This window comes from Podarcis filfolensis (assembly GCF_964270895.1).
Source record: "Podarcis filfolensis genome assembly, chromosome: 10".
Lineage (NCBI taxonomy): Eukaryota > Metazoa > Chordata > Lepidosauria > Squamata > Lacertidae > Podarcis > Podarcis filfolensis.
This window is the reverse complement of record NC_139612.1, coordinates 8,820,647-8,846,240: the sequence shown is the minus strand read 5'-3', so window position 1 is coordinate 8,846,240 and position 25,594 is coordinate 8,820,647. Positions and strand designations below refer to the sequence as shown.

The 25,594-nt window shown below is 41.9% G+C and overlaps 1 protein-coding gene across 1 annotated transcript in view; it reads right to left on the bottom strand.

Annotated features, from left to right (window-relative positions):
- Window positions 1-9,057: 9,057 nt before the first annotated feature.
- The window catches only part of LOC310744140 (sucrase-isomaltase, intestinal-like), a 94,233-nt gene continuing 77,696 nt past the window's right edge, over window positions 9,058-25,594 (bottom strand). The window contains exons 17-23 of the mRNA XM_083575076.1: window positions 23,527-23,615; window positions 21,966-22,018; window positions 20,785-20,915; window positions 19,479-19,567; window positions 19,175-19,224; window positions 13,849-14,007; window positions 9,058-9,215 (exon numbers count right to left, since the gene is read on the bottom strand). Of these exons, the coding sequence (XP_083431202.1) occupies window positions 9,156-9,215; window positions 13,849-14,007; window positions 19,175-19,224; window positions 19,479-19,567; window positions 20,785-20,915; window positions 21,966-22,018; window positions 23,527-23,615 (631 nt within the window). The 3' untranslated portion in view covers window positions 9,058-9,155. The remainder of the gene's footprint in view (window positions 9,216-13,848; window positions 14,008-19,174; window positions 19,225-19,478; window positions 19,568-20,784; window positions 20,916-21,965; window positions 22,019-23,526; window positions 23,616-25,594) is intronic.

Genomic DNA, 25,594 nt, shown 5'->3' with positions numbered 1-25,594 from the left:
GAGCAGAGGCGGTGGAAGAAGATTGGAAGAAATTTAAAGACTATCTACAGAAATATTGCAAAATTAATGAATGTTAGAATGATGTTGGATAGAAATTAAGTGGTTTCCAGCTGTAATGCTTTAAGAATATGGAAAAAGGGTATAAATAGGTTAAAACATAATTAAAATGATGTTGGATTGGAAATAAGTGGTATTTGTAACAAAGTTAATAAGAATATGCAAAAATGAATTGATAATGGATGAAAATACTGAGCTATAAAATGTTAAGTTATAGAGATAAGATAAACAAAAGAGGGTAAGGATTTGCTGATTTGATTATTTAAATGGGAATAGAAGAAGGGGAGGTGTGAGGAAGTCAAAGAAACAAGCAAATGAGTTTTAAATTATGAAAAAGAATTGTTTTTAATTTTTTGTATTTTTTTGTGTGTTTACTCTTATTTCTTTGCTTTTTTATTATGTGTTTTTGTATATCTGTTTTTGTAAAATCTTAATAAATATTTCTAAAAAAATAATAATATCAGGTGAGCCTTGCAAACGAAGCAGGCCAGTTCCCTCCCTCCCCCCCCATACCGTCAATATTCAGTAGGTCCTGGAAGCTACTGTAGGGCAGTGTTTTCTTTTTTCTTTTTATTATTATTTTCCCCTTTTAATTTACAAACTAACATCTTTCTTTTGCACATATACCTTCAGTATACAGAAATCACTATTGTTTCAGACTCTTCCTACATGTCAGGCATAGGACCACCCAGTTTCAGTATAGGAAGGAACGATATGCATATTCTCAAGAAAGGCACACATGGACTAGTGAGGCGTTTGGAAGACTTAGCTGTTAGGCTCCAATTGTCAGCATTAAGCTTGACATCTGAAATTTGCATGTGATAATTGCCACTGAAACGAAATTAGTGTGGATGAAAATGGAAGCATCAATGTTTTTATAAGCCCAGTTCCGCATGAAAGTAAGTCGTTAGCGAATGAAATGTTTGTATAGAAACATTATCCTACCCTGCTAAGTAGATATTTTATTTAAAGGTTACTGCTGGAATCATACACTTGGTTCAGCAGGTTTAAGCACTCATGTAATCACCGAGACGAAAGGATTTGCATGGATACAACAGCATTGCAGCCCAAGTCCTTAAATTGTTCAAGATGGCTGGGGTCCCAACACAGTGAGATGCACTTAAGCCCATTAATGCTGGTGAGTTGAAGCAGGCCTAGGTCTGCTGAATGGGTGGCTAAGATGGAACTTGGTTTGCAAAGAAATATTCAGGGAGATTTGGTTGCTTTGGCTTGATAGAAACAGGATCTTTTATTGTATTTAAGCTACTAAGGGAATGAGAAAACATGACTTTCTCAAGTGCACATCCATATTTTATTTTATTTTTTAAAAAACCAATATTCTAGAATTGGGATACAAATAAATATTTAGGAAAATGTTCTATTTTTAGTGTTCCAGCCTTGTTTTCCCCCTTAAGTCTTTACTTAGTCATAAGCTTCTCATTACGTATGCTGTAAGGACAAAATCCCTGAAACAAAAAGGTCTCCTTTCACAGCTGCAAAATTGTTCTAATTGGCTTTAATTGTCTCCTGATTGCTTAATCTCTTTACTGGCTTCATGAGTGGGGAATGCGCTTGCTAACCCCACAATACCCACACCTTCCAAGGAAGTGGAAGTAATAATGCTGTTTCTAAATAAATGGATTTAAAAACAGGGCATTTGAACTATGACAGATAAGTTGTTTTTGAGTTATAGAGGGAGGTTGTAGTTGGAAACATCTGGAGGCCATAGGTTCCCCACACCTTCCTTAAATAATAGTGAAATATGCTTGGAGTCGAGAGTGGATTTCATGCTCTTTATTCAGCTCATAGTGGTGAGGAGGAATGGAAGTTCCCCCAGAATGTCTGCTTTATATACATTATTTACACAGTGGGCCCCATCTGATTGGCTAATTCCGGGATTCACCTGTAGGCCAATCTGGTTGCGGATCCACTTCCACCTGGAGCTGGATTGGGTGGCTCCTGTGGACCAATCAGACTGCTGCATTCTGGACCCTATTGTTCTAGGACCAATCAGACTGCGGCCTTTTCGATCCTATTCAACTCAGTACATAACAAATAGCAACCATTCAAAACTAATCAAGTGTACCTCTGTCAAAGACAAATATCTTTCATGCAAATGTTTATTCTCCTTCCTTACCCGAAGCCAGTCAGATCTAAAATATCTGGACCGCCAGCTTCAATCTGACTCTCTGCAGACCTTACAGAATTATAATTATTTATTATTATTTATTCCATCCCGTACCTGCTGTTCACCTCAAGGTCCCAGGGTGGGATACAACAATTTTAAAAATACAGTATTAAAAACAGTTTAAAACAAATTACATTCAAAAGAACAAGACAAGTCCTAGAAAACATAGTATTTCAGGTGTCAGAGGCCAGCATAAAGATGTGTGTCTTCAGCACTTGACGGAAGCCACATAATGAAGGAGCAAGACTCACCTTTGTGGGGAGATAGTTTTACAGTGGTACCTCGGGTTACATACGCTTCAGGTTACATACGCTTCAGGTTACAGACAGGTTAAGAACTTTGCTTCAGGATGAGAACAGAAATTGTGCTCTGGCGGCGCAGCGGCAGCAGGAGGCCCCATTAGCTAAAGTGGTGCTTCAGGTTAAGAACAGTTTCAGGTTAAGTATAGACCTCCAGAACGAATTAAGTACTTAACCCGAGGTATAGCAGAATACACAATTGGCTTTGTAAATCTAATTTGTTGCCAGGAAAGTTTTTAAAATATCAACTCCCCCCACCCACAAATCACCCCGAATACGGTATAATGAATCACTGGATGCAGTGTTTCACGCAAAGAAATCAATTAATACAGGTTTGCCTATAAAACCTCACAGTCTGGCTGAAAAACAGCAAATGAGAACTAATGAATCATGCTAATGAGAAATGTTACTATTTTCCAGAGTGAAATGTGGAGGAGTGCTATATATTACTGTGTAAAAGATAGCACTATTTAATGTTTGGTAATTTAGGGATAGTTAGCAGGAAAGTAACCAGATTCTTTGTAATGATAAATCAAAGCAGAAAATACTATGAATACAAGATAAAAGATCTCTAGTGACGGCAGTGGGAACAATTAAGAGGACTGGCAGGACTAACTAGCTAACCAAGTTTTAAAGGAGAGGCAGCATCAAATACAGGGGTTAACTGGGGAAGCCAGATCACATCCTCTCATTTTAATATCTTTCCGGACCCTTTAAGGACTACCTGATGTTAAACATTAGAATGTGCATAAATATATCAGAATAAAACAAAGGCCAGATCTTGCCCACGACCCCTTCAGTATATAGCGATCATGAGAAAACATCCACCCTTTGGTGATTCTCGACTGCACTAAACTGCTGTGAGGTTTTAAGGAAAGGCTGTACCTCAATGGGACAGCATCTGCTCTGCTTTCTGCAAAGAAGGTCACAAATTGAACCCCCCACTATCTCCAAGCAGAGCTGAGACCTGTCTGAAATTAATTCTAGAGGAAATGCTATCTTACCATGCTTACTAGTGACGAGTGGGCTACTGCAATCTTCATTGGGCTCTAGAGTAAGGTTACCAGACGTCCCCGTTTCCGGGGACAGTCCCCAGATTTATAAATCAGTCCCCTGACAAAATCCTATCATTCCTACTGAAATTGAAAAGTGTCCCCAGATTAATTGGGGGAAAAAATCTATTAACCATACTCTAGAGTTCTAAATTCATTTGTTATTGCTGCTCCCTCCTGCAGGAGCCTTCTCCCACCCAACTCCTTGCTCCTGCTGCTGCTTAGCAGTGGAAAGGACAGCAGAAGGAACTTTCTTCCCCTCCTTCCATCTTCTTCCTTCTCTCCCTGGCCCCACTCCCTCTGCTCCCTACCAGCTCAACCCGTTTTGTCACACTGGGCGCGGAGACTAGGGGGTGTCACAGCTACGATGTAGAATGGAAGGCGAGGAGGGCAAATTTTGGTGTTGTGCAGGGCGCTGCTGGAATTTGTGACCTCAGGTCAGCCACTGCTCCCTAGCCAGGCACCTGGAATTCTGGTATGCTAATCTAAGGTTCCTTGAGAATAACGCATTCCCATGGTTCCTACGGGACGCGGGTGGCATTGTGGGTTAAACCACAGAGCCTAGGGCTTGCTGATCAGAAGGTCAGCGGTTCGGATCCCCGCAACGGGGTGAGCTCCTGTTACTCGGTCCCAGCTCCTGCCAACCTAGCAGTTCGAAAGTGCAAGTAGATAAATAGGTAAACGGCGTTTCCGTGCACTGCTCTGGTTCGCCAGAAGCAGCTTAGTCCATGCTGGCCACATGACCCGGAAGCTGTACGCCGGCTCCCTCGGCCAGTAAAGCGAGATGAGCGCCGCAACCCCAGATTTGGCCACTACTGGACATAATGGTCAGGGGTCCCTTTACCTTTACCTTATGGTTCCTGCCTCTGGAACCATCATTGCAGCAGTGCAGGGCAAAGAAGGTAGAGTGAGTGTGGCGGGAGAGGTACTTCACTTCCTCATTGTTGCTGCCGCCACCACAGCAAAAGTCAAGTAAATGAGGGGATGGTGAAATCTGAAAAATCCATTAAAAAGTGGGTGGATAGAGGTCTTTTCTAGCTCAGATTAAACTCAAATCTTGAGAAGAATTGGGTTCATAATGCTTGTTTCACATTGAACGTTATGAGCCACCATGGTCCATATTCCAAATCAAAAAATTACATACTTCAGCAACATTGCTAACGACTATCTTCCTGCTGGCTGGCTGCACATTTATTTCAAAACCGTTGCAGGTTGAAGAGGGCACAAAACAGTTCAGTTGGGCAGAGTGGAAGGAAAGCCATGGTAGGATTGCATGTAGCTCACAGTTCATACCTTGGAAAACATGGCCGCTGATCAAAAGATTAAAAACAGAAATCACAAGCATCGGGCTCATTCGGAGTTAATTTTTTTAGTGCATAGAGATCAGTTGTATTATTATGCCATTGGACCCCACACCAGAGGGCAAGGTCACAAGAATCTTTCAGACTAGGTTTCTTTTATCAGCAATGTAAGCTCCTAAATGGTCAAAATTACAGTGCAGAGGTGACTCTCCAGGCTGTCTTTCACTTCTGAGTTGTTCTAATTGGCTCAGTAACCTGCAATTTTAGGGCAGTCAATGAAGTGACCCTCAGTCCTAATGATTTCGCTTTTGGAGAGCTAGAGCAGCACTGGTTTTATGTTGCCTGAGAATCCTGTCTGTCTCAGAAGAAACTCAGGTGTCTAATTGGGGAAGTTTTGAGAACTTTGTTTAGTTTGGAGACTATGAGTGAGAATTCTCTAACCCTTAAACCTGGTTTCAATCTTTGTTAGAATAGTGATGTGTGTGGGTTTTTTAAAAAAAGCATTTTATTGTTATTCCATACCTTATTGGGTGGAAAAGCCTAATATATTATATCCTAAATTTCAGTACATAGTTGTCCTTCAGTGCAATTTCCCCCAACATCACATCTGGTAGAACCTGGCCAGTTTTTAAGCTAAGCAAAAGTTTCACAAAACCAGCACAATCTGCATCAAGCAAGACAAAGCAGGCAGGCGTGTGGCATTTCAGGAGAGCTCAATTTTGGTTGTGGCACTCAGATCCATTCCTCAGTTTATTATCAGACGGGAGCAGGCAGCTGAGGAGATGAGATGGCAAATAGCAAAGGCATACCAGCTGAAGGGCTCAGGCAAGGAATGTTTTGACAGATTTAGTGGGTTCCGAGACTCCCTGAAAATGGGAATCCTTTGATTGTGGGTGCACTTATGCAGCGCTCAGATGAGAAAGGCACATTGTGATCCTTCAGAGATTTGCACTGAGAAGTCTCACTTTGGCATGTGAATTTGTGCCACGTAGTCATTAATTCCCAAGTTAACTTCAGCAGCCGTGCATTTGATAAATGTGATTTTCAAAAACACAGGGTCACTATCTACACACAGAATCATTTTCTGAAAGCTCTTTTCTTGTAAGGATTTTGCACCGAGAATGAATGGAAATATACTTATACCTCAGTTTGCATCCAGGGCTTCTGTAATTATGGCTAAAGCAGAGGGAGGCTCCATTAGGGCACTTTTACACATGGTGCATTTTTGTCTTGAGCAAACTTTATACAAACCTGTGACTGCGGTTGACGTTAGACGCTAGATGAAACAAAACATCTTAGTGCTTTACCATCTGTCACACTGCAATTTCTGAAGTGCTCTCTTTATGGCTGCAAGGCTAAAAGCCAGTTCTCGGTGTTTTGGCCCATAGAATTCTGCCAAGTGAGCAAGCATTTTAGTGTAGGTGTGGCCTGAATTCAGTCTTGCAGGAAATACTTTGCTTTTTGTTGGAATTTTGAGGTCCACAAACCAAAGAAAATACTGAGGTGGGGAAGAAAAACGAAAGCTGATAGGATGGAGCCAATTACCAGCTGCACCCCACAAGCCACATACACTGGGATGATATCCATATATACCGGTAAATAGAGATCTACATCCAAATAGCCCCATTTGTCGGGTGAGAGTCTCTTGTTGTCATACAGTCAGGAGTTAGAACCCCTTGTTGAACTACATCAATTCAACCAGTAATAGATCTCTAAGTGACCATCTACCCACCTCTGTTCTAGACCTTGAGAATAGAGGTGGGTCTCTCTCAACAGGGTTTCTGTCTCTAGTGTCTTGGAGCTGCCCAAGCAGCATGAAAGGGGAGTGTTTATCTACTGAGAAGTCGTTTTCTCACCCTTTGTGCTGATTGGAGTCAATCAGAACGAAAGGAGGTGAGTGAGTCACTGAAGATGGGCTCCTAGGGTCAATCTGGAGAAAGTGTGCAGGACATCAAGAGTTCTGAACACAGAAAACACAAGGATTTCAGAACACAGAAAACACAAGGTACTTCAATTTCAAGAGATTGGTGTTTGTGTCCTGTTGCATTCAACTGGAATGTCAAGCAAAACACAGTTTAAATCTTCCTGAAAGAAGATATACTTCATTTATCCATGTATATGCATTAAAAATAATAGATTTAGCTGGAAGGTAATAAATGGAGATCAGCACGGATTGTTGCAATGCACCCCTAATTATTATGACTGTATAACTATAAGATTATGGTATAATCTGAGAAGGTTGCATAGTCTTAGAAAGGAGTGAGGGGGCGTGGCTGTGGCTATCATGAAGGGACACGGAACGTCTGAATTTACCACCAGACTACTGCATGGAAGGTAAGCTATCTGTAAGATGAAGTCTGAAAAGTGTCTCATGTGCTGCCTGATTTAGGAAATTAACGTATTGTGAAGGCTGACTCTGTTTAGTTGAAACATGCAGTGTGGGTGGCGTGTGTGGCACGTATCTCATATCGGTTGTGAATGGTCAACTTTCATTTAAACTGTCAGTTTTATTGTCAAAAGTGATAGAAGGAGGAGACTGATCCTTGCAAGCAGCTGAGTCTGTGTACTTTGCTACAAAAAGCTGTGATTTCATCGTGCATACACCATTAGCAGCTGATGTGAGGCACACCCTTTTTATACCTGGGTGGCTGCATACAAAAAATATTGTAAGGATTGGCCCCCAAGAGCATCCATGTGTCAAGTGAGCATGATTTGGTCCAATTCATTTCCCTTGTTCAGTTATCTCTGGAGTTCTCTTTAGGTGCTTTTAGAGTAATGCATTGCATGAAAAAAGCATGAACCATTAGACAAGTTAAGGTTTGGCAAAGAAAGTATGTGCATTTGAACTTATCAGCTGATCAGGGAGCCAAGTAAATAATTCAAGCTGCAGCATAAATTAAACATTTTAAAATATATCGCACTTACGTTCATGTTAAGTAGCTGAATATATTTCCCTCTCTAGACCCCCAGACATACATGAAAGCAGCTTTTTATAAAGTGTTTTGACCGGGTCTGTGGAACAATATTTTTCACTCTCTTCTCAAAAGTTGGCTTGCTTTAGATGACTTAAACACTTAAGCCTGGTTTACACACCAATGCTCAGCTGTCATGGACTGGTTGGATGCAGAGGAATCATGAGAGGAGCCAGCTGGGGAACACTCAAGGGAAGAAGGCTCAGTGCTAGGGGACTGGTGGTGGGACAACATTGAGTGGTCAGAAGGAGACGAGGGAGCAGACTGGGAGGCGGAAGTGCCGAAAGCTGAAGAGGCAACAGGGCTTAATGAGCAGGAAGAGACTGTGGCAGAAAACAGTCCAGAATCAGAGGCAGAAGCGGAGGCTGGAGAAGAGGGGGGCCAAGAGGCAGAGATGAGTCAGGATGGTGAGTAAGCGAGGCTGTCTTCCCCTCTTGCTGCAACCAGTTACACTCCCTGCTGGTCTCCCAGAATCAGAGGGTGGAGCAAAAACAGACAAGGCATCATAGTCTCAGATTACTTGGGAATGACTCGAGGGAGAAGGATACTTAAGGAGCTGTGGGAAGGTGGGGACCTTTGGTCCTCACAACTGCCTCATTGCGGCAAGATCTACTGGGAAGGGTTGCTGTGCTCATGAGGCCTGAGCCATTTTGTGTATTTCAATAAAGAGTTAACTTCACTGACACCTTGTGAGTTGTTGCTGACTTGCTCCTGACACCCACCCTGACATCAGCATTTGACGACTGCAGCATCAAGGGATGAATTTCATTAAAACTGAACCACCATATATCTAATCTTGCCTGATGCTGATGAGGTCAACCTTTTTGGTGAGTGCTTTGGATCCTCCTTGGGGTACAGAAATCCAGTCTAGGATATTAGGTGAAAGTAGATGTGGCTGTCAGAGCAAAATGGCCTAGATGCAACATTCATAGTATTGAATTCAACTAACTTCTACTTAGACACTGCAAAGGACCTAAATTAGTTGTGGCCATTATAGTTAGTTGAATATATCTCATATAATTGGAAGTGACTTCAAAAAGTCTAGCCTGCTATGGAAGCAGGAGGCCCACTTACTTTTGAATCCAGACATTTATTAACATTAAAAATGACACATTGATTTATGCTTCTCAGAAAAACCTACCCTGTAAGTCTCTAGAAAGGAGGATGCATGGGACACTCACAAAAATATGCAAGGTACTGATGTTTATTAATTCAGAAGAGAATTCATGAAGACATGCAAATTACAGATTTAATCAGAAAGCAAATTATTTGATTTCTTCAGCATCCTATTGAAGTATGAGGTCCAACTCTTCTCCAAGTGGTACAGAAAGGTGCACAACAAGTTTCTAGTGAGAAAGAAAGAAAATTAATGTTAAATGGGTTTAAAGAAAACCACCTCCAGTGTTGGGAATTACCAGAACAGGAAAAATCCATCCAAAGCTAAACATTTGGGAAGCCCTTAGGAGAAGGTTTAAATACATGTTTAATTACTTTATGAAACAATGAAACTTAAAAGTGCTTCATTTTGTTGGAATCATACCACTGTATTTTGACTGGTATAACATGCCTCTCATATAGAAATAAGCTAAGATACCTAGTCTAGACACCTGGAGTCTAAGGCAGGATAAAGGTCACTACCCAGACACTGTCTTTTTTGCAGATAATGGTTGAGAACTCTCCAGCACTTCCAAAACAACTAAAATGCAACATTACTGATTTCAACATGAAAAATAAATAGGCGACATCTTTTTATGATTCAGTCTAACTAAAGTTCTTTCTATTATCCATTTGCAAACTATTTGTCTACAGTTTTAAAGGAGATGTGTGCCAAAGCACAAGCCTATCCTGTTAAGAACAGCAAATCATACAGAGAGGTTGGTGAATTCAGGCCCCTAGAGTCTTCATATTTACTATAAGAATGAGAGATCTTAATAAGAAAAGAGGCTAGCCCTGTTGTAGCCATACTAAACCAATATCCTCTGGACCAGGCATAGGCAAACTCGGCCCTCCAGATGTCTTGGGGCTACAACTCCCATCATCCCTAGCTAACAGGACCAGTGGTCAGGGATGATGGGAACTGTTGTCTCAAAACATCTGGAGGGCAGAGTTTGCCTATGTCTGCTTTGGACAAATACTGATTACCTGGGCTTATCTTATTCTGATCAACTACATTATTCCAGAAACTATTTCCCAAGGATACACAATTTCTCTTTTCTATTGGCAAAACAATATTATGCTTTAGGAATGCAAGAAGCTGTGTTGACTATTTGTCCCTATTGCCCAATATTGCCCACTCTTGACTGGCAACAGTTCTCCAACATTTCATGCAGAGGTCATTCCCATCACCTGCCACCTGTATTTTCTTGAACAGTCCCCTCCCCATCAAAAAATATTGGTTTTGATATGTAATCTGATAGGCACCTTTCGTAATTCCGGTATATTTTTAATGCAGGCAGGGGGGGGAATATTCTAAAGTAATTATAATGATGAAGTCTGACACTTTTAAAATAGAAAGTGTCAACCTCCCCATTGCTTCCATGCAAAGCCTCTTTCTCTAGTTCTTTGTTCAACCAATTTGTTCAGTATTGCAAGTTACAGAAACAGCATTAAGCAATGGGGCTTCTTATCCTGACTCCATTTCCCAGCTAGAGAGCACAGCAAAAACTATATTTTTTTTTTTGCTTGCGTCCTCAGTGATTTATTTCCAGAAAAATATGATGGTGTGTTCAGAAGCGATTTCTGACTTTTACTGGCTTTAAGGGCCATTTGAGGGCAGTGCAATTGTAAAGCATCTATAACAGAAAATATTTGGAGTGAAATAGCCAACTACAAGGTATCTGGAGTGGAAAAATCTCTATTAGGGGAAATTCAATCTTCCTACTCTAGACCTGACATTAATTTCTGAAATGAAAGGAACTAGGCTCAAGCCAAGAGCTATGCTAAGAATTTCATTTTCCCCCAGTTTTTGATGAATTGTTGGGTGGATGGCAGGGTGGTGATGGGATGAAATCCTCCCCAAATATCACAGGGTGGGGGGAGGCATTTCTCTGAAATTTTCAGGAAGGAGTTGCTCTTTACCTTACTTCATATTATGAGGTGGACAAGGGCTTCCCATTTCCCCCCATCCTTTAAAAACTTAGAAATAAGCACCCTACATCACTCTCAGTAGCACAGTGCTCACTCCACAACTTCCCACTAGCTGTGCTACCTGGAAAGACTTGGGAAAAACACAATTTCATGCCGTGACCAAGGCGTTTCAAGAAGAAGGCATCCTGAGGTTCTTACCAGAGTTTCTCACTGGCCATACTTTCGGGCAAGATCCAGTAAAGGTAAGCAGCAGCTCCTTTCAGAAATTTCGGAGAAATTTCTCAGCCCACCCCCATCACTGCCAAGAAAGCAGCAGGAAACCAGGTCCCTTTTCTGAAGGAAGAGGATGTTTTCGAGAACTCTGGGGTGAGGAAATGGATTTGGGACCAACTTTGATCAAGCCTGCCTAGAAACTGCCCCAGATGTGAGGGACTTTATGGAGCTTCTCCACTGTAAGCAAAATTCTGGCTGAATTTATTTTATCGCATATTGTTTTAGGAATTATAACTGAGCCCCTTACTCACCCCTGGATGATGATGATGATGATTATTATGTTTCACTGTGGCCCTAACAGTGTTGTGACACAATGCCCTAATGATCTCTGCTCTGGTCAGACCTCACCTGGAGTACTGTGTCCAGTTCTGGGCACCACAGTTCAAGAAGGACAATTCCAAACTGGAACATGTCCAGAGGAGGGCAACCAAAATGGTTAAAGGCCTGGAAACGATGCCTTATGAGGAATGGCTAAGGGAGCTGGGCATGTTTAGCCTGGAGAAGAGGAGGTTAAGGGGTGATATGATAGCCATGTTCAAATATATAAAAGGATGTCACACAGAGGAGGGAGAAAGGTTGTTTTCTGCTGCTCCAGAGAAGCGGACACGGAGCAATGGATCCAAACTACAAGAAAGAAGATTCCACCTAAACATTAGGAAGAACTTCCTGACAGTAAGAACTGTTCGACAGTGGAATTTGCTGCCAAGGAGTGTGGTGGAGTCTCCTTCTTTGGAGGTCTTTAAGCAGAGGCTTGACAACCATATGTCAGGAGTGCTCTGATGGTATTTCCTGCTTGGCAGGGGGTTGGACTCGATGGCCCTTGTGGTCTCTTCCAACTCTATGATTCTATGATCTGCTGACAGCTGCCATTTTGTAGCTGCTTGGAAAACATGTAATTGTGAGCTTATGTAAATAGCAGTCACGAAACAAGACAGGCAGCCTTCCCACATATGCGCACAGAAAAGTTTCCCATTCTTACTGCGGTGGCTGTTTTTGAAACGCTAACTGCACATTCTGCCAAATGGAACAGAAAGAACTATTCACATGCCCATGCTGGATAAATATTAACACTATGGGGAGCAGCCAAACTGTTCAGCTTGATTAATAGGTAACGGGGGCACTTTCCCCTAGAAAGCCCCCCCTCCATTTCCTACTTCGTTCCTCATGTCCACTATACGCTGCAAGCGTATAGTGATGGTTCAAAAAAAAAATTATTCAACATCATCTAGATTTGCACACACCAGCAGACACCCATCTGCTAGTAGTCAACAGCAAATGGGATGGGATGGCTCACCTGACCTCCGTCTGACTGAGGACTCAGCTACATCGGCAAATAAAAAGCGCTTCATATGCGTTGTGTATGCATTCTAAAACTGTGGAGTTCCACTTTTGCCAACCCGATTTCTCGTACAAAGTTTGCAACATGTTTAACTGAAACGCTGGTTTGCTAGAGCCAGCCTAAGTAACTACAGCAGAGGTTGGCAACCTAAGGCCCATCGGCCAGTTCTGGTCCATGAGTTTCCTGGAACTGGCCCACGGCCGTTCTGTGGATCGGCGTGGGGATTCTGTGCCCCCCTCCCGCAATGCCATTTTTTTTCTTGCCGTGGGAACCTACTTCTGGGTTCGAAGAGTGGCAGAAATAGCGTATGCGCACAGGCACTTCTCACCCGGAGGAGGGCCTGTACGTGTCCGTACAATCTATTTCTGGCACACTTCCGGGACGGAGGAGCACTCGTGTGCATGCGCACATGCTATTTCTGGTGCTCTTCCGACCCAGAAGAGTGCTGGAAATACCTTGAGTGTGCGCATGGGCACACATGCTCTGGCCCACCGAGAGGTCTGCCAGGGAGTGGACTGGACCGGCTTCAAACTAATAATAATAATAATTTATTATTTATACCCCGCCCATCTGGCTGGGTTTCCCCAGCCACTCTGGGCAGCTTCCAACAAAACACTAAAAAATAATAACCTATTAAACATTAAAAGCTTCCCTAAACAGGGCTGCTTTCAGATGTCTTCTAAAAGTTTGGTAGTTATTTTTCTCTTTGACATCTGGTGGGAGGGCGTTCCACAGGGCGGGTGCCACTACCGAGAAGGTCAACTCCCTGGTTCCCTGTAACTTGGTTTCTCGCAGTGAGGGAACCACCAGAAGGCCCTTGGTGCTGGATCTCAGTGTCCGGGCAGAACGATGGAGCTGGAAACAAAAAACATTGCCAACCCCTGAACTACAGCATATTGGGACATAGATGGGGAGGAGGGAGGAGATGCCACTGCTGGTGTGACACAAATGTGCCAGAACCAATCCGGCACTCCTGCCCATGTGTTTGCACCACACTCACCTCAGGCTACCCCCTGCCCTTTCTGGTATGTTGCAGGGAACCACCACACAGTGTACTACTGCCAATGGTTAATGCCACACAGTTGAATGGACTGGAATCGTGTAATGACAATGTAATGTACTTAATTGATTACATAAAGTGCACTACGGGCAGCGAGATAAATAACATAGTTTTTGTCTGAAGATTAACTGCAGCAAAACAGAAAGAGTGCTATATATATATAATACAAGAATAACAACAACAATAAATATTTTAAGTAATTCACAAGCAGAATGCCTACCCCATTTTCCTGGTAATGTATGTCACTTCTGCGGATGGCTTTTCCATTCATAACGACAGCATTAGGTCTTGAGGCCACGCCAAGGATTTGAACTGTATCATATATCAGAGAATCGACCCCACGGTAGTTGTTGTTAACAATACTTGTCTTCAAGTGCCCCTAGAATAATTCAGGAGGAAAATACTTTAGGCCTTCATTTGACACACAGTACAATGGCAAAACGACGCAGACATCACTATTTTTTTATTTTTAAAAGTCCTACACAGAACTGTCTTGTGCTGCTGTCAGAATTCCAGTTTGGTGTCAGAAGTACAGATGAACAAACATTCAGCTAAATTGGAACACAAAGGACCAGCTGCTACATACATCATAGCGCATTTACACAAGAGAGACTTTGTCTTCCACAAGCCACTAGCTACCACAGCTGCAATTTAATGGCTTAGTTATTCACCTCTCTACAGGTTCTCCTAAGGTAGTTACCGTAGTTTCCATATGCCCTCTTTTTAAAGATACTGAAGAGGCTGATAAGGTCTGGGAAAGCTCTGATAAACAAGGCAAGAAATATGGTGTGTTTTTTCAGAATTGTTCAAAGAATAAAATAAAATAAAAAACCCCCGAGAGGCCATTCAGACACCCTTTTAACAGCACATGATTCCAGCCCCCATCTCCTGTGCATTGTAGGCTGAGTGATAGTCATGCAGTGGTACCTTGGTTTTAGAACAGCTTAGTTTATGAACAACTTGGAAACAGAACGCTGCAAACCCAGAAGTAGATGTTTGCCTTGGAAGCAGAACATGTTGAGTGTGTTCCGTTTGTAAATTGTGTCCCCCACTGCTAATCAAAGGCTTCCTGTTGAGTCTGTCGGCTGTTGAGTCCCGAGCACCCATGCAACACAGAGGTGATATTTGGAGCTTTCGTTTTTGCTATTTTTTTGCGTTTTGGTTTGTGTGGCTTTTTCGTGTTTTTGACAGTGACTTGTTCTTCATTTTATGGGACTGACTTGTGACTGTGGCTTCTGACTTCGTTTCTGTCACTTGTTTTTTGTGACTGTGTGGAACCCAGTTCAGCTACTGATTGATTGATTGTGTGACTGCAGAAATGGATAAAAGCCCCCCATCCAAACAATGACTATCATCAGTGCACATAAGAAATTTTATTATTTTTATTTTTATCACCTACAATACTGTCTTATTTATTTTATAGTACAGTACAGTGATTCTTGCTTTCATTTTATGGATCAGTGGTCTCATTAAATAGTAAAATTCATGTTAAATGGCTGTTTTGGGGGTTGTTTTTAAAAGTCTGGAACGGATTAATCCATTTTGCATTAATTTCTATTGGAAAGCACACCTTGGTTTTAGAACAGACTTCCGGAACGGGTTAAGTTTGGGAACCAAGGTACCACTGTACATTGAAAACCACGTCAAAACACAATCAGCACAGCCCTGTGTTGGCACAGGATACAACTTCTGAGTGCTGTGCTTTATTACACCTGCTCTCGGAGAGATAACCCGTAGCACTAAAAGCTGAAGAAATACACCCAAGGGGACAGCTGCCAATGACTGAGCAACTTCCAAATACATTTCAAGCAATAAAAAACCCACAAAAACCAGCTACTGAGAAGGTATTAATTACTTCGCTAGACAGATCTGTCAGTTTCCAACAGCGGTTCGCTAGAATTCCTCTCTACACCTGTTATTACGTGATTTTTTGATTTTTAAAATGATTTTATGTACCCACTATGTGCTTCAGTCAGAATTGGCACTAGAAGAAAGAAAAGGGACCCCTGACCATCAGGTCCAGTCATGGATGACTCTGGGGTTGCGGCGCTCATCTCGCTTTATTGGCCGAGGGAGCTGTCGTACAGCTTCCGGGTCATGTGGCCAGCATGACTAAGCCGCTTCTGGCGAACCAGAGCAGCGCACGGAAATGCCGTTTACCTAGCCGCCGGAGCGGTACCTATTTATCTACTTGCACTTTGACGTGCTTTCAAACTGCTAGGTTGGCAGGAGCAGGGACCGAGGAACGGGAGCTCACCCTGTCGCGGGGATTTGAACCACCGACCTTCTGATCGGCAAGCCCTAGGCTCCGTGGTTCAACCCACAGAGCCACCTGCGTTCCATGGCACTAGTATAGGTGCCCCATAATACCCGTTCCACATTTCTAGGACCTTGATTGTTTGGTGTGTCAGCACCTGCACTTAGGAACTCCCTGCCTATTGAGATCAAGCAGGCTATTCACTGTACTATTTTCGGCACCTTGTTTAGACAAGCCTAACCAGATGCTTAGAAAGCTGGCTTAACTTTAATGTATTTGGGTATTTGAAATTTTGTATGTTTTAGAGTATGCTTGTGATATCCCCCCCCCAAGTTTTATTGTTTTATCTTTTTTGTAAATCGCTTTGAGGTTTTCTACAATTTAAGCGGCATATAAAGTTGATGCAATAATAAATAAATAAGTTTTCAAGTTATGGATAGGTGCCTTCTTTCTTTCTATTTTGAAAAAGAAAACGGGAAATGAATAGATGTTAAGTGTCTCTTGCTTAAAACAGTCTTAAACAGGGTCAGCTATTCAATCAGAATAAATTTAAGACATGTGTAAGAACAGTTATAGTGAAAAATTGACTAAATAGACTGTAAGAAACTTACAGCATATGAATATTTACAGTATTTACTTACTTACTTATTTTACATATAAATAGCCTGGGACCTGAGCATCTTTGGCCACATATTGCTCCCTGCCTGCTCTGGTTGGCATTGAGGACCCTCCTCCAGATTCTCCGACCTCATGAATTTGGGCTGAAGCTTTCCCCCCCCCACCCTTGACTTTGTAATGCAGTCTTGAGTATGATCACTGCTCTTGGAAAATTTCATTTCTCTTGGGGTTTTATTAAGCTCACTTCACTCTTCTTAATAAAAAAAATTCTCTGTATACCTGCTATATTTGGCTTTCGGGAGTGTTTTTGTGGGTCTTTGGACCGTAATAAAGAATGTGTGTTTACTTCACTCTTCAGCAGGAAAGGCTGCCAGAGCACCTTTCAACAGAGCTGATGGAATGGCCCCTGCTTCCCACCTCTCTCACTACTACAAGTTTATAAATGTTGTTTTAAGGAAGTTCAATACTGTATGTCTCTGTGTCTGTTTGCCTGTCTGCTCACTCACACACACATTTCTCTAAGGCCTCTCTTATATATCACTGCATTGCATGCCTCTTCTGTATTAGAATGCCGATTTAACTACCTCACATTTGCAATGTTAACTTGGCGGTTAGGGCTGGCTTAAATGCAGGTTGTAATTTCAGGTACTACAGAGAAGAATCCAATTTAAGCAATGAGAAATAGAAGTGCCACAGAGCCAGCAATCAAATGCAAAGCGATTTCCTGCAGAATATAAAAGTGGCTATCGCCTCTCAATTGCCTTCGGCACATTTTGCCCGCCACGCCAAAGACAGAAGCCTGGTCTAATCTTTTCCTTCCTTTGCCATTCAGCCTATGCCAGTTTTGTGCAAGACAACAAGATAAAAGCACTCTGAAGAAAAGAGCAAAGGAAGGGCCTTAATGCTGGAAAAGCATCTGCTGTATTAAGACGAAATATCCGATGCCAGTCTCTGCAGAGATAATCATGCAGAAAAAATAGTCATCACTCTTCTCCAATTCACTGTCAGTGCTGTAAGCAGGAGGTCTGGGAACAACACCACAGGAATATTAATGTCATTTTGTTCTTCTAAATGGCTCCTATTAATTGCATACTTCTGGGACTGAATGCCAATTGCATCTTTCTGGGACTGCAGACCTGAGTAATGTCATCATCAATAGGCAGCTCTGTAGAGGAGGACTGGAGGGAAAGGAACCTTTCTCAGCTGCAGCAATCAGAAAGTAGCGGTAATTCAGTCCTTCCCTAACATTCTGATTTTTTCTTCATAGAGAGATATGCATGCTGACTTACAGCAACACTAAAGCTTGATATTTTGTGTGTTTCCCACAAGCAGCGAAAACTCTTACCTTGATTTGGTTTCCTTTTCGGTGAGAGAACACAGAGGATTTGTGACATGTTTGTAAGAACTTCTTGGTTTACAAATATATAGGTAGAACCTAAGTGGGGAAAACTCTTATCCGGCAGCAGATCAGCTACCCCACATTACTGACCCCCCCAATCTGTACTCATTGCTTTTCCTTTCAGAGTGATCTTTCAAGCAATGCCTCCCACTGAGTAAACCAACCATTTTGGGCTATCAATAAGCGAACTCCCTAACAAAGAGATGGTCGGCCAATAGCCTGTTACATTATGTTTGCCAATATTACTAACAGCATGAAGCTGACTTGGAAGGGGCATTAAGGGAGGATAAAGATGCCTGCAGTGTTCAAACATTTGCCAGGATATTAGAAAGAAGAGAAGGAGCAACTTCTACAGGTTATAGCATCTCCATCCTTGAAGATTTTCAAAGAGATATCAGGAATCAGGAAGAGGATTCACTGGATCCCCTCAAAATGTGTGTCCCTTGTTTTTGCCTCATCAAAAAAACTAAGATCATGGCCACTGGTCCCATCACTTCCTGGCAAATAGAAGGGGAAGAAAGGGAGGCAGTGGGGGATTTTACATTCTTAGGCTCCATGATCACTACAGATGGTGACTGCAATCACGAAATTAAAAGACGCCTGCTTCTTGGGAGAACAGCAATGACAAACCTAGACAGCATCTTAAAAAGCAGAGACATCACCTTGCCAACAAAGGTCCGTATAGTTAAAGCTATGGTTTTCTCAGTAGTGATGTATGGAAGTGAGAGCTGGACCATAAAGAAGGCTGAACACTGAAGAATTGACGCGTTTGAATTATGGTGCTGGAGGAGACTCTTGAGAGTCCCATGGACTGCAAGAAGATCAAACCTATCCATTCTGAAGGAAATCAGCCTGGAAGGACAGATCCTGAAGCTGAGGCTCCAATACTTTGGCCACCTCATGAGAAGAGAAGACTCCCTGGAAAAGACCCTGAAGTTGGGCACATGGAGAAGGGGACGACAGAGGATGAGATGGTTGGACAGTATTCTCAAAGCTACCAGCATGAGTTTGACCAAACTGCGGGAGGCAGTGGAAGACAGGAGTGCCTGGCGTGCTCTGGTCCGTGGGGTCACGAGGAGTCGGACACGACTAAACAACAACAACAAAAACTGATACATGTCTTCCCCAAATAGAGGCTACCACTTCCCCAGCCTAATTTTTACTCATTTCTACTCCTTACTTAGCTTTTGGTTCCTGAACCTCTCCTTCTCCATCCCCACCCACACCTGCTGCATACACACCTTACTTGTCCAAGTGCTTTTTTCTACTTACTTCTCTGTATGTATATCTGGCATAGAAATAATTTCCATTCTCGACCGTGTCTGCCAAAACACAAATCAAAAGACTGATGTTAGTATTAGGTCATCTAACAAGGAAAAGGAACAGCTTCCTTTTAGACTCAAACATAACAAAGGACACACGTTGAGACAACATGTGCTTGCCTATTCAATAATAACCTTCCCCCCTCCCCTCCTCACAAGTTAAAGGGACAGTTAGTATGTCAGACCCTTCCCTGCCACTTTTACGCTTTATAAAATGTGTTTTAGATACAATACCAGCATTTCTGAACACTCACCGGCAGAGTCGCCATCATCCCAGAAGAGAGAACCAGTGGCTTGGCCTTGTTCATCCAGGGCAACAATGAGTCCAAATGGATTCAGGCGGCTGTTGGATTATTAATTTAAAACTAATTATGAAATGTGGGTGATACAGTCTTTTTATTTATTTGATTAACTCCTATCCGGCTTCAGATTTCATCAGAAATCTCTAAGCAGTTTGCCAATCCCAACTAAAGGGAATCAATAAAAGACCTAAATTCCACATTCAAAACCAAACCATGCACAAATCATGTATTAAACATCAATATATATCAAGGTACATCAAAATGCAACACAATGACAATTAACCATAGACATTTCATTATCATTAGTGTTATTATTATTTATATAATTTATATACCACCCTTCATTCAAAGATCAGAGGGCAGCTTACAGTATAAAAACACACAACACACAACAACAATAACAACAACAAAACAATTATGAAACACAAGAAAGCACGACACAGTAATACGGTCCTGTGAGCAAGTGGGAGCTATCCAGTAATGGAGAAGAAAGTGCCCTATGAGCATCTGACATAAATAGCGATGGGAGACCAAAGAATATGCAGAGCATGAGACTGAATTCAAAGGCTACAGTTCAAATCCAAAATTTTCTGCCTCCCTGGTCATATCATTATAGCAAAAATGTGACCTGGAGGTGTACCTGTGTAACTGAGAAGGCTATTAAATTCATTGGTATCTACAGCTATGATTTAGCATTTATTTACCCATGCACTAATAGAAAATTTGCGAAGTTGGTTGTGGTGCAACATTAATGTACCCATCAGGAACATGCAGGTTTGCTATAGGTGCACTTTTTTGCACATTTAGGTGCAACACCCCCCCCCCGAAAAACAAAAGCATTGAGGCAAAACCTGCTCCCACAATCCACAAAAACCCAAGAAGGGACAGCTGGACATGTTAGTTGCGGAAAGGCTGAATCCCCAATGCTAAAAACAACCCTGAAATAAGCACTAGGGATAAAGATTGGATAGACATAGATTGAGGCATGGACTACTCAGAAACCCACCTCCCAAATGCCATGCGTGCATTTATGCTCACAGCCCCGTATTTCATTTCTGCCATGTCAAGGAGCAAAAAGCAATCTAACTTCATTTGAAAAAAAAGCAGGAAGGTTTTAAGTGTGCAAAGTGAGATTACGCTCATTACCGTAGTAATTTACAAGAAATTGACACTTGGTGCACAACACAGACAAATTTCAGCATGGTACCAAGTTCAGGCCAGATTTCTAATTTGATCATTTTTTTCAAAGGTTAGTTACCTCTTAGCAGTTCTTACGGCTGGTGCTTGCGTTGGCAAAATATATCCTCCTCGGATAAAGAGTGGAATCTTTTCCAGTGGGGCGTTAATGTTGACGCGCTTACGGTGTGATGACTCTGGCACTTTATCTCCCTACCAAAAAATTGGACACAGCTGAAAAATTATTTCAAAAGCAATCGTAGCAGCATCTCTGGCTATATAAATAGCTGGTGATCTGTTTTGATTATTTTTGTGGCTTTTACTGTATTGCAACTGTTGTAAACTGCGGTATATAGTTTTAAAAAATAAATACATAAGCCATTTCCACAGTTGGCATGTAAACAGGATTTTAAGCTGAACTCAAAATTGCCTATTGTTTATACTACAATGTTTCCTGAAACAAAAATGCAAATTACTTCCTGGAACCTTCTCATATATGCAAATAAACATATTTGTAACTAGTCTGAAAAATAAGATTTTATTTCCTTTGTTTTACTACATTTATCTACTTCCTTTCCTCCAAGGAACCTAAGGCAGAATCCTGCTTATTCTTGATTAGATCAATGGTCCACCTGGTCCAGCACTGTATCGTCAACAATGGCCAAGCAGATTTTCTTGAGGAACTCATAAACAAAGCAAGATGGAGATGTCCATCTCTTGCTTCTTATCCTCAACATCTGGTAAACATTCCTTGGCACTTATAGGGTGCATTTAGCTAGTAGGTTTGGGTAGACCTTTCCTCTGTGAATTAAACGAATTCTTAAAGCCATCTAGATAGCTTTTGTCTCAACCAGCTTGTGGTTATGAATTTAAGCATGTGTTTGTTTTGTCTAAAGTAGTATTTTCTATTTTCAGTCCTGAGCCTATTGCCAAGGCTGTGTGGGGTATATTACACACATGAGTATAGAAAGACACACCTTTATATATAAAATGCAAAGGGGGGAAATCAATGCATAAAGTGGAAGAAAACATTGCTCAGCTGAGTCGCAATTCCATAGGCTCCTTGAAATTTCAACATTTTCAGATTTAGTTCAGCACAGAACAAAGATGGACTCTATGATGATTTTGAAAATAGAAATCAGTAAGTTTAGCAAAGGGCACATGAAGAAAAACAATGGAAATGCCAGCTGACTGGAGATCAGTGAGATTTTATGCAAGACACTCAATGATATATAACATAATTTAATCTTTACAAATACATACCGTATAGTAATCAAACCAGGGTGCTTCTGGGAAATATACATCTACTGATCTTGCTCCCTGTAACCAACATGAAAGAGTTAGAACAGCTTTATACATTTCTGCTATATCAGTGTTGATATCCTCAGTTTTGGTTTCTACAGATACAACTATACCACTGGTAAACAAATTGTGGTGCTATCCAGTCAAATTTCAAGAGTGCGATGACCACCATCTTCAGAACTTAGGTTTTTTGTTTTGGCTTCACTACGATCACAACTGTGGCTTGATTTAATTAGTGTAAGATGGTCACAAGCTGGAGGAGGAAGTGGTTCACTTGCTCTCGTCTGTGCTTCAATGCCACCATTGCAGGCACCACCATAGCTAAGACACAGTAGTGCAGTTACCATAAGTTAAAGGTAAAGGTAAAGGGACCCCGGACCATTAGGTCCAGTCGTGACCGACTCTGGGGTTGCGGGGCTCATCTCGCTTTATTGGCCGAGGGAGCCGGTGTACAGCTTCCGGGTCATGTGGCCAGCATGACTAAGCCGCTTCTGGTGAACCAGAGCAGCGCACGGAAACGCCGTTTACCTTCCCGCCGGAGTGGTACCTATTTATCTACTTGCACTTTGACGTGCTTTTGAACTGCTAGTTTGGCAGGAGCAGGGACCGAGCAACGGGAGCTCACCCCGTCGCGGGGATTCGAACCGCCGACCTTCTGATCAGCAAGTCCTAGGCTCTGTGGTTTAACCCACAGCGCCACCCACGTCCCCAAGTTACATGGCACTAATGACCAAAAGGGTTTCACCTAGCTTTGTGCAGCTAATGATTCAGGCATAGCTCCTCAGTCTAAGCAACTCATTGATCAGCACAGACTGAGCACAGAAGACTGCCTGTTGCTACCTTCCCGTTCCTTGGCTTTCCTCCAGCCTGCCAACCCTGACAATTAGGCATCTGCATTTTAAGCAAGGCAGATTTATGATCTAATTTTTTGGCCTGCTGTACAAGGGTAGAAAGTAAATGCAAGGCTCGTTGTGCCAGTACAATGAGTTCATTACTGTGCTCTGTACACACTGCAGCACTCTTAAGGTAATAGATTTATATACATAGAATAACTGATGCATGAATCAGTATTTGTGGTGGTTTAAAACCTTTCCTCAGTGCCTGGCCGCATGTTACAGATTTATTTATTTTTTTAAAAAATAGTATCAAAATATTTCAATCTGCTTTACAACTGTGTTTTCCCACCCCTTTCCTCCTTTTGCTAATTTCTAGCAATTTGATTTACTATGAGTGCAAACACACATCTCTGAAGGGAGGCAAGAGATGCAGGAAAATTTGGGAGCAGCTGGGTGAGAGCTAGTATTCACTGCTTCAGTTTTACTTGGATCCAATCCCTTCTGAAAATTGACTAGGATCAATTTATAATGACTATCTCTGAGATTCAATCATTTTCTATAATTGACTGTGATCATGCACCAGCAGCAAGGGCATGAGCAAACAGAAGTTCATCCTGTTTCGGTTTGAAAACTATGAATGATATGCCCATCTTCACTTCCTCCCAGTACCATTGTGTTGCCAGCACTTGCCTCTTGAAGAACTGGAGCAATCATAAACGCAGATCCCCAAAGAAAAGCTGTGTCTATTTCATGGGTCTGAGGGTCAGCTGGAAACCTAGAACAAGAATTGTATAATTTGCTCAATATGTGGAAACTCATATGGTTCTACATGTTTGGATGCTCCCCTGTGTCTGCAGAATGTTTCTATCGGCTTGCAAAGTCTGCATTTGCCAAAAGGATGGAGCTACCAACATTCGTATTAGAAATAATAATTCATAATAAATGCAGGTGTAAAAGTTCCAAATTGTCCATAATTTATACCCTAGCAGAGACCTCCTGCCTTATACCTTGGTTTGCATATGCTTTGGATTACAAACATGTCAAACCTGGAAGTGCGTGTCCCGGTTTGCAACATTTTTTTGAATTACAACCCTTTTTTTTTCAATTACGAACAATTTTTTTTTGAGAGGCCCCATTGGCAAAAGCGTGCCTTGGGTTACAACCTGTTTTGGTTTACAAACGGACCTCCGGAACAGATTGTGGTTGTAATCCAAGGTACCACTGTACAGTACATACCCTCCAACATTCCAGAACATGTCAAACGTGTATTTTCAAAGCTTGTGTATCCTTGCTGTCTCCGACAGCTGCGTCCCCACCTTAAGAATAACTCGTGATTAACCAATATGTGTGTTCCTTGTCATAAAGTCTAATCTTAAATGCACACGCACATAAAGAGATGTTCTGACTCTAACCAGTTTTGCTGAATCATTAGGACCCAAACATAACATAAGTTTATGTTATTTTATATTATGATATATTTCTTGTGAAAATTTGGGGGTGTTCCCTATCAACACGACTTAATTTTTTGACATAGTGCCTTCAGGGCAAAGCTTTAGTTACTTTAGTTTCACTTTCCTTCCTGTTGTTTGTATTTGATAGTGAAGCCTATGGAGGTCTCAGAAGTCTAGCCTGTTTGACTGGCTGGATGAGGAATTATGGTACTTTTGTACCCAGTTATGCCCTTCTTTTCAGTTATTCTGTCTGTGGTATGGCAAAATAATATTAACCCTAGTCCAATGCATCAGAGCCTCTGTTTTCGTCATTCTTTTTTAGGCTTTCCCTTCAATATTAACAAAACTTTCTTCCAGACTGATATTTGCATATCCAACATTCAGTAAATTGTATTGTGCTGACAGGATAAATGAAATTGCTCTAAAACACTCAGCATGCTGGCAAGTGCAGTGCCAATTATAATTAATAAAATTACTTGCATTATTCCCCATGTGCTATCTTAAACATTATCTTAAAATTCCATTCGGTAATCAGTACAACCTTCTGAGATTAAAACTTCAGAGATAATAAAAGATAGCTGAAACAGTTCTTCATACTTGAAGCCACTTTCCCCAATAATATTCAGCTCAGTACTTTGATTACTTGGCAATAATACAAATTTCTCTAAGCCTTGCCTTGTCATGCAACTGCCTTGGTTCATGTTCAACAGCCTTTTTGTAGGCACCTCAGGCTTGGTTAGGTTGTTCTAGCTCAGCAGCTGCCGAACCACAGATTCCTTTATTTTAAGTTATTTCAATAAGATGAGTATTTATTTCTATAGACTAGGATTCAGTTTATTGTACATAGAATGTGAATGGCATAAGCCTCTGAGTCACACTGAAAAGATCAATGGGATACAACATGGAACACAGTATAAACATGTCGTACTTTATTCTTTTAATGCCAGGAAATGCCCCATGACTGCAAAGCATTCCTCTGCGAGGAAAAATTAAGAAGCCCCTGCCTATGTAAAGCTCCATAGCACTTCGGAGCTCCTCATGTCTGTTTTAATTTCCCCCGCCTACACCCCTGCTGGTTACCAGTTTGTGTGCCATGGAAGCCCATAGCTGTCAACCGTCCCTTATTTGGCGGGAAAGTCCCTTATCCCAGCGCTCTGTCCTGCTGCTGTCCCTTATTGATGATGTCCCTTAAATTTCCCGGGTTTCAAAGGAAGCAGCTCCTCTCCCTCCCTCCCTGCCGGCCAGGGAGGAGGGAGGCTCCAACTGTGTTGCTTGGCTGCGTTGCTCACCCAATAAGGAGTCT